A 9,151-nucleotide genomic window follows, 5' to 3' on the forward strand; every position below is an offset into this window, starting at 1 on the left:
CTCCAGCCGTCTATCACACCCTACCTGTACTGTAGACGTGGCCTGTCAGTCCCTCTCCAGCTGTCTATCACACCCTACCTGTACTGTAGACGTGACCTGTCTATCCCTCTGCAGCTGTCTATCACACCCTACCAGTACTGTAGACGTGACCTATCTATCCCTCTGCAGCTGTCTATCACACCCTACCAGTACTGTAGACGTGACCTGTCTATCCCTCTGCAGCTGTCTATCACACCCTACCTGTACTGTAGACGTGACCTGTCTATCCCTCTGCAGCTGTCTATCACACCCTACCAGTACTGTAGACGTGACCTGTCTATCCCTCTGCAGCTGTCTATCACACCCTACCAGTACTGTAGACGTGGCCTGTCAGTCCCTCTCCAGCTGTCTATCACACCCTACCTGTACTGTAGACGTGACCTGTCTATCCCTCTCCAGCTGTCTATCACACCCTACCAGTACTGTAGACGTGGCCTGTCAGTCCCTCTGCAGCTGTCTATCACACCCTACCTGTACTGTATACGTGGCCTGTCTATCCCTCCAGCCGTCTACCACACCTTATCTGTACTGTAGACGTGACCTGTCTATCCCTCTGCAGCTGTCTATCACACCCTACCTGTACTGTAGACGTGGCCTGTCTATCCCTCTCCAGCTGTCTATCACACCCTACCTGTACTGTAGATGTGGCCTGTCAGTCCCTCTCCAGCTGTCTATCACACCCTACCTGTACTGTAGACGTGACCTGTATATCCCTCTGCAGCTGTCTATCACACCCTACCAGTACTGTAGACGTGGCCTGTCAGTCCCTCTGCAGCTGTCTTATCACACCCTACCTGTAATGTATACGTGGCCTGTCTATCCCTCTCCAGCCGTCTGTCACACCCTACCTGTACTGTAGACGTGGCCTGTCTATCCCTCTCCAGCCGTCTATCACACCCTACCTGTACTGTAGACGTGGCCTGTCAGTCCCTCTCCAGCTGTCTATCACACCCTACCTGTACTGTAGACGTGGCCTGTCAATCCCTCTCCAGCCGTCTGTCACACCTTACCCGTACTGTAGATGTGGCCTGTCAGTCCCTCTCCAGCTGTCTATCACACCCTTCCTGTACTGTAGACGTGGCCTGTCAGTCCCTCTCCAGCCGTCTATCACACCCTACCTGTACTGTAGACGTGGCCTGTCAGTCCCTCTCCAGCCGTCTATCACACCCTACCTGTACTGTAGACGTGACCTGTCTATCCCTCTGCAGCTGTCTATCACACCCTACCTGTACTGTAGACGTGACCTGTCTATCCCTCTGCAGCTGTCTATCACACCGTACCAGTACTGTAGACGTGACCTGTCTTTCCCTCTGCAGCTGTCTATCACACCCTACCAGTACTGTAGACGTGACCTGTCTATCCCTCTCCAGCCGTCTATCACACCCTACCTGTACTGTAGACGTGACCTGTCTATCCCTGTGCAGCTGTCTATCGCACCCTACCAGTACTGTAGACGTGGCCTGTCAGTCCCTCCAGCTGTCTATCACACCCTACCTGTACTGTAGACGTGACCTGTCTATCCCTCTGCAGCTGTCTATCACACCCTACCAGTACTGTAGACGTGGCCTGTCAGTCCCTCTGCAGCTGTCTATCACACCCTACCTGTACTGTATACGTGGCCTGTCTATCCCTCTCCAGCCGTCTATCACACCTTATCTGTACTGTAGACGTGACCTTTTTATCCCTCTGCAGCTGCCTATCATACCCTACCTGTACTGTAGACGTGGCCTGTCTATCCCTCTCCAGCTGTCTATCACACCCTACCTGCACTGTAGACGTGACCTGTCTATCCCTCTGCAGCTGTCTATCACACCCTACCAGTACTGTCGACGTGGCCTGTCAGTCCCTCTGCAGCTGTCTTATCACACCCTACCTGTACTGTATACGTGGCCTGTCTATCCCTCTCCAGCCGTCTATCACACCTTATCTGTACTGTAGACGTGGCCTGTCTATCCCTCTCCAGCCATCTGTCATACCCTACCTGTACTGTAGACGTGGCCTGTCTATCCCTCTCCAGCCATCTGTCACACCCTACCTGTACTGTAGACGTGGCCTGTCTATCCCTCTCCAGCTGTCTATCACACCATACCTGTACTGTAGACGTGGCCTGTCAGTCCCTCTGCAGCTGTCTATCACACCCTACCTGTACTGTAGACGTGGCCTGTTTCCAGTCGTATCACAGCTGAAGTCTAGCGCAGTAAAAGTTATCTGCAGGCGTCCAGTATGTCCAGGATAACAGATGATTGTGTGTTTCTCACTCTCTTACATGCTTCTTATGCAGATTACCTCTCTGACCTGCGAGGCCGGACTGATGGCGATCCTCGAGCATCCTGGGACTTCTACAGTAGCTCTGTGTTTGGTGAGTGCATTACTAGTCCTGTGCTTTTTTGTGGATCTATCTCTCGTGTTCTCAGAGTAGGTCTGGGGTTGCTCTAATAATGGTTCTTATTTGGACTGAGGACCTCTACTGGAGACTTGGTGTCAGTGCAGCTGTACCTAACAGTTGTAGAAATACAGCTGGAGGCCCTTTACTAGCATTAACTGAGCCAGGTCAGTCGGACTTAACCTCCTGCTGTATTGTTCTCTCTGTATTGTATAGCAGCTGAGAACAATAGATGAAAGGTTTATGCTAATTAGCCTCGGTGCACCTAGGTGCAGCAGAGAAGGCTAGATGAGCAAGGCTCCATCTGTAGGGATCCTTTATGATGTGGTTAGGGGACCACACCCCAGGGCTCTAACAGGGGGTGTGCGAGTGGTGTCGCCGCCACACAGGACAGTTGGGGCAGCACCGTTGCTGGCCCACGTTACCTGCATTTAGATTGTAGGGTGCCTGGATCGGTCAGTAGTGAAGCCACGGGCAACGCTCTACTTCCTTGTGCCCGCCGTACAGAGCCCTATGCTGGCACTCACCCAGAACTAGGAATATCCCTTAATGTCTAGAGAACTGTATTCATACTGCAGGCTCACTCCCTGACCACCGTGTGCTTCCTTCCTCAGGAGCGAAGGATGAAATTGGCCATGACGTTCTCCTGGATGCGTCTGAGCCCCCTGCGGAGGAGGAGAAGGGGGAGAAGGAACAGGAAGACCAGTTCTTGTTTGAGTTCTCGGATGCACCACTCATTTCCTGTTACAACCTGCATGTCTCTCTAACTAGCGGGTGAGTGGCTGCCTCCTACGGGACTGACTAACGCAATAGCTCACGTCGTGCAGTGTAACGAAAAGCTTGCCAAGTTGTGGGTAGCGGCGACCTCTTGTGGCCAGTGTTGGAATTGTACTTATTTTCCACCCCTTTGATACTGACTTGTATTAAAGGTTATGGAGCTTTAGCTTTGTGCAACAGACGACCTGGGGTTAAGGATACCGCAGGAATAATCTGAAGCCTAAAATATCTGATAACAGAGACAATAGCTTTCAGTGATGTTAGATTCGGTGCTATGTATTGTAGAGCTGCTGCCAGGTTTTTCGGCCAACATCTGCAGGCTACACAGGAAAACCTGTGGATTTTTTGTCTGCAAATTAGGGTCTTCGTGATCAATTGCATTTGCCCCTATGATGTGTTTATAAGATTCCGTTTCATATTGTTTCAACTTGTACTGTAGGAATGAGTGGCCCTTTAGCTCAACGGAACGGTCACAAACAACAGACAGACTTTATCAAATTGTCCATTTTAGAGGTGATTTTCCACTTTCACCAAACAATTTCTACCCCTCTGTTGCCCTACCTCTAATAGTATCCCCCCCCACCCCATTTGCACTATTCACTGGGGTCCCGCTATGCGCAGTAATTCAGATCCGATCACAGCATCAAATTTGTTAGCTAATGGGCAAAACCATGTGCACGGCAGGTGGGGCAGATGTAACATGTGCAGAGAGAGTTAGATTTGGGTGGGTTATTTTGTTTCTGTGCAGGGTAAATACTGGCTGCTTTATTTTTACACTGCAATTTAGATTTCAGTTTGAACACACCCCACCCGAATCTAACTCTCTCTGCACATGTTACATCTGCCTCCCCTGCAGTGCACATGGTTTTGCCCATTAGCTGAGAAATTTGCTGCTGCGATCAGGTCTGAATTAGGACCATAGAGCTGGAAACCTTTGTTGCTGTTTGGTTTTCTCTATAGCCGGCGAAATCTGATGCAGCAGTTCCCAAGCTCATCCGGTGTTTTGAATGGTGGGGGGTATAAGTTAAGTGAGTCCCATTACAACACTATTATTGTGGATGGAATGTAGGTTGTTCGGCGAAGGTGGATAACACTTTAATGCTTTATCTTATGCAAAACTAAGCATCATACACTTTGCACTTAGTGGTATCACGGGGTTGCCCATCTTCACTCATTTATCTCATCTGCTTGCAGACCCAGCAACTGGTTCCTGATCTCCGACGTTCTGAAGAGACTCAAGTTGTCCTCCCGAATATTCCAGGCTCGGTTCCCGCACTTTGAAATCGTCAGCATGCAGAAGAAAGAGTTCTCTAGCCAGGTGCTCTCTAGCCAGATCCTCACCCCTGCCGAGGGCATGGACCTCTGGCCACAGGACAGCGGAGAGACTATAGAGTTGATAAAATACGATCCGGAGCTGGTGCGGCTCTTGGGCTCATCTGTGGAATTCCAGCCGGTCACCAGTTGACGGCTGACCCAGGACTTGTGTGCAAGTACCTACCGCTGCATCGGAGGCAATAACCCAGATCAGGGGGTGGCGGCCTTAGCAGTGCCAGAAACCGGTGAATGGATGTTTTGATTTGAACATTTCCCTCCCACCCTTTCTGTGACGTCTGGCTTTCCTGTACACACCTCCATTTGCGTTATCTGTTCCCACAACCGCCACGGTTAGGAAATTTCCAGCACATCGCCGGAGGGCAGTGAGTTAACCTCACTGGACTGTTCCCTGGTGACTTTCCTGGCGCGTTTTGTCGGAGCGGCCCATCTTCCTCAATCCGCCATCTGTGTCTTTCCTACGCCACATTACCTGTGCTGAGCGATTTGTCTCTGTGACCCCTTCTGTTGGATGTTTTTACTTCCCCCCCCCCCTTTGTTCCATGAGTTTGGTCGACTTGTGTCCGAACGGCGTTTTAGAAAAAAAAAAAAGCTAAAAAAATGAACTGGTTCACCCACAAGACATTATGGATCAATTCTCATCACTCAGTACTAGGATAGACAATCATGGATTTTTGTCTGAAGACGCTTGGGATCGAAGCCAACCACAGCCAAGGACCCTGTAAAAATTTAGATGCTGTAAATTATTATGATTAAATATTTTCTTTCTGTCCTTCCTTAAATTCTCTGAATATGCTTTCTAAACGAGTAGGTGCAAACCGGTGATGACGGAGGTAGAAGTAGACAGAGCTTACCTATCCTGTAGCAGGACGGTCTTGGACTCGCTCTACACGTAGAAGACCAAGCGTTCGTACGTGCTCGCCTACTGATGACACTCTAACGACACATGGTGTGGCTGAACGGGTTTACCGAGGACAGCGCAACGGCAAGCTAAGAACAGGCAGGCTCTGGAACAAGTAGGGCGAGCCGTCGGCACTCTCCAGCGGCGCCTGGGCAATGCCGACACCACTAGACGCTTCAGCCCTGCTTTCTTCAGCGGACTCGGCAAATGCGTAGTCAGCATGGCTATAGACTGGGGAGGAGGAAATTCGTGTGAATGTGCTCAGGGCTCTTCTTCCCACTAATCCGATGCTTCGTACTTTTTATAGCAAATGCTCATTTTAAAGCAATTTGGAGTGAAAGGAAAATAGCGTGAGACTGATTCCTGTAAGGAAAGGAAAAGAGACAGACAAATGAAATCACAGAGCCCCTCGGCGCGGGGGCCGCCGTGTGCTGCTCCACCGGAACCACGCGGCACTTTAACTTCTTGTGAACTGAGAATTTTCTTTTTATTGTAAATGGTACAGTTTTATTGTACGGGTGCTAAAAAATACAACAAAAAATATTCACTTGACGGTTTGGACAATCCATTATTTCGGAGTATAGTTGGGTATCGTGGAATTGTCTTGGATAATGGGATACGGTCGTTAGGTTGACACAGCTTAGGTCGACCACTGAAGGACGACATGTACTAGGTCGACAGGTCAAAAGGTCGACATGAGTTTTTCACTTTTTTTCTTTAATTTTTGGACTTTTTCATACTTGACGATCCACGTGGACTACAATTGGGAACGGTAACCTGCTTTGCTCGCCATGCGAGGGGACACGGTGCACTAATTGGGGTCACTTTGCGAAGAAAACGACCCCCCAAAAATTCCAAAAACTCATGTCGACCTTTTCACTTGTCGACCTAGTATATGTCGGCCTAATGCCCGTGTCGACCTTCAGTGGTCGACCTAATGACTGTCGACCTAAGTTGAGTCGACCCAACGACCCGTATCCTTGGATCATAACCCCTAGTTTTGCTCAGTGTCTAATTAATATGGCATTGGGCTATCTGGAGATTTTACATACGTTGTCGTTAGTGGTCTTGGGGACTGAACACAGAACGTGGGTTCTGGATGATAGCATGACGGTTAATAGATCAACCCCATATTGCCAAAATACATTATGTCGACAGGTTCAATAGGCCGACACACGGTCAACACAAATTTTGTTTTGTTTAATTTTTTTCCATCATTTCCCATCCACGTGGACTACCATTGTGAATAGTAACCTGTGCCGGTAGCGTGGCAAGCGAAACGGTACACTAATCGGGGTCACGCGTGGTTTACCAAAATGACCCCCCCCCCCCCCCCCCCCCCCAAAAAAAAAGTGTGTTGACTTTTCAGTGTCGTCCATGTCCACGGCGACCTTTAGACTGTCGACCTGTTGTACCTGTCAATCTTTTCAAGTGTCGGACCTAGTTATGAACGATCCACGCCGACAGAAAGCAGTGGGATTGCTGTCCCTTAGAGAAAAGGGTGTTGACATTTTTTCTACCTGGCCAGGCGCTGCCAAGGGTTGTATATTCCAAGAAGCGGCTGCTCTAAACAGGAGACAGTCCTCCAATGGACAGCAAAATACATACAAATATTACCAGCGCCGATGAGGACACATTAATAAGACTTCTCAATGGATGTTATTTGTGCAATAAGGATTAAATATACAATTTCTTTATATTTTACATATGAAGTTTTATTACTGTGTCCTCATCAGCGCTGTTAATATTAGTATCTATTTTGGATTGCTGTCCCTTACCTGCTTGCATTCAGGTGGTTTATAGAGCACCAATCCCTGGCCAGCTTCATGCCACCGCCTCAGTAACACGGAGGTCAGTGGGGGTAATTCAGATCCGATCGCTGGGCTGCGTTTTCTGCTGTCCTGCGTTCAGGTAGTCACCGCCCACGGGGGGAATGTATATTCGCCGTGCAAGTGTGCGATGCTATGTGTGCACTGAGCTGCTAAAATTCAGTGCCCAGGACTTACTCCTACAGTGCCATTGAATCCTGCTGATCGGGGCTGGAGCTGACCTCAGGAACCCTCCCTGAAAACGCTTGGACACGCCTGCGTTTTTCCTGACACTCCCAGAAAACTGTCAGTTGCCACCCACAAAAAGCCTCTTCCTGTCAATCTCCTTGTGAACTGATTTTTCGCACCATCCCACCGCTAACCAACGATGCCCTTTGGTTGTCCGATACGCGCGCCCATTGCGGTGTAAACGCATTTACTACCTGATCGCCTGCTGTGATCAGATCAGAATTACCCCGATGTATCTGCAAATGTGCCCAACATAAAACAGTTTATAATTCCTTTTTTTTTCCTTCTTCAACAAATATTCAGTATATATTGCCAGAAGGTTTGATACATGCAGCAGATAACTTTGTTTCACTAAATAATGCTTAGTGGCAGCGCTATAGCTGGCATACAACTACAACTTTCAGCATGCCCTCTCAGTTTCTGGCTGAAAAAAATGTAGTGAAAACCTGCTGCCAGGTTCAGGATAGGAATTGAGCACTGAAGAGTTAAATATTTGGCTCCTCCCCTTGTATTAATTATGCCTTTTTAATGTGTACAACTTAAGCCAATCAATTAAAGGGTTCGAGCGTCTGTCAGTCGTGATGTACTGACTGCGAAGGGGAGAGAGAAAGAAGGTGGGTGGGACAGACAGGAAAAGGAAACAACAGCTAGTGGCCCATCCAAAATACTAGTATCCGTATAGAGGGCCTAATTCAGATCTGATCGCAGCAGCAAGTTTGTTAGCTAATGGGCAAAACCATGTGCAGTGCAGGTGGGGCAGATGTAACATGTGCAGAGAGAGTTAGATTTAGGTGGGGTGCGTTCAAACTGAAATCTAAATTTCAGGGCAAAAATAAACCAGCCAGTATTTACCCTGCACAGAAACAATATAACCCACCCACATCTAACTCTCTCTGCACGTGTTACATCCGCCCCACCTGCAGTGCACATGGGGGGTAATTCAGAGTTGATCGCAGCAGCAAATTTGTTAGCAGTTGGGAAAAACCATGGCCCTCATTCCGAGTTGTTCGCTCGCAAGCTGCTTTTAGCAGCTTTGCACACGCTAAGCCGCCGCCTACTGGGAGTGAATCTTAGCATAGTAGATTTGCGAACGAAAGATTAGCAGATTTGCGAATAGACAGTTCTTAGCAGTTTCTGAGTAGCTCGATACTTACTCTGCCACTGCGATCAGTTCAGTCAGTTTCGTTCCTGGTTTGACGTCACAAACACACCCAGCGTTCACCCAGACACTCCCCCGTTTCTTCAGACACTCCCGCGTTTTTCCCAGAAACGGCAGCGTTTTTTCGCACACACCCATAAAACGGCCAGTTTCCGCCCAGAAACACCCACTTCCTGTCAATCACATTACGATCACCAGAACGAAGAAAAAACCTCGTAATGCCGTGAGTAAAATACCTAACTTAATAGCAAATTTACTTGGCGCAGTCGCACTGCGGACATTGCGCATGCGCATTAGCGACTAATCGCTCCATTGCGAAAAAAATAAAATAACGAGCGATCAACTCGGAATGACCACCCATGTGCACTGTGGGCAGATATAACGTGCACTGCAGGTGGGGCAGATGTAACGTGCAGAGAGTTAGATTTGGGTGGGGGGGCGTTCAAACGGAAATCTAAATTGCAGTGTACAAATAAAGCAGTCAGTATTTACCCTGCACAGAA

The 9,151-nt window shown here is 48.7% G+C and overlaps 1 protein-coding gene across 5 annotated transcripts in view; it reads left to right on the forward strand.

Moving 5' to 3' along the window:
• BCORL1 (BCL6 corepressor like 1) overlaps positions 1-5,984 on the forward strand; it is a 131,993-nt gene extending 126,009 nt beyond the window's left edge. For all 5 annotated transcript variants that reach the window (XM_063938354.1, XM_063938353.1, XM_063938352.1 and 2 more), the window contains 3 exons: positions 2,321-2,398; positions 3,037-3,196; positions 4,394-5,984. In XM_063938354.1, the coding sequence (XP_063794424.1) occupies positions 2,321-2,398; positions 3,037-3,196; positions 4,394-4,664 (509 nt within the window). In that variant the 3' untranslated portion in view covers positions 4,665-5,984. The remainder of the gene's footprint in view (positions 1-2,320; positions 2,399-3,036; positions 3,197-4,393) is intronic.
• Positions 5,985-9,151: the final 3,167 nt, after the last annotated feature.

Source organism: Pseudophryne corroboree, chromosome 8 (assembly GCF_028390025.1).
Source record: "Pseudophryne corroboree isolate aPseCor3 chromosome 8, aPseCor3.hap2, whole genome shotgun sequence".
NCBI lineage: Eukaryota > Metazoa > Chordata > Amphibia > Anura > Myobatrachidae > Pseudophryne > Pseudophryne corroboree.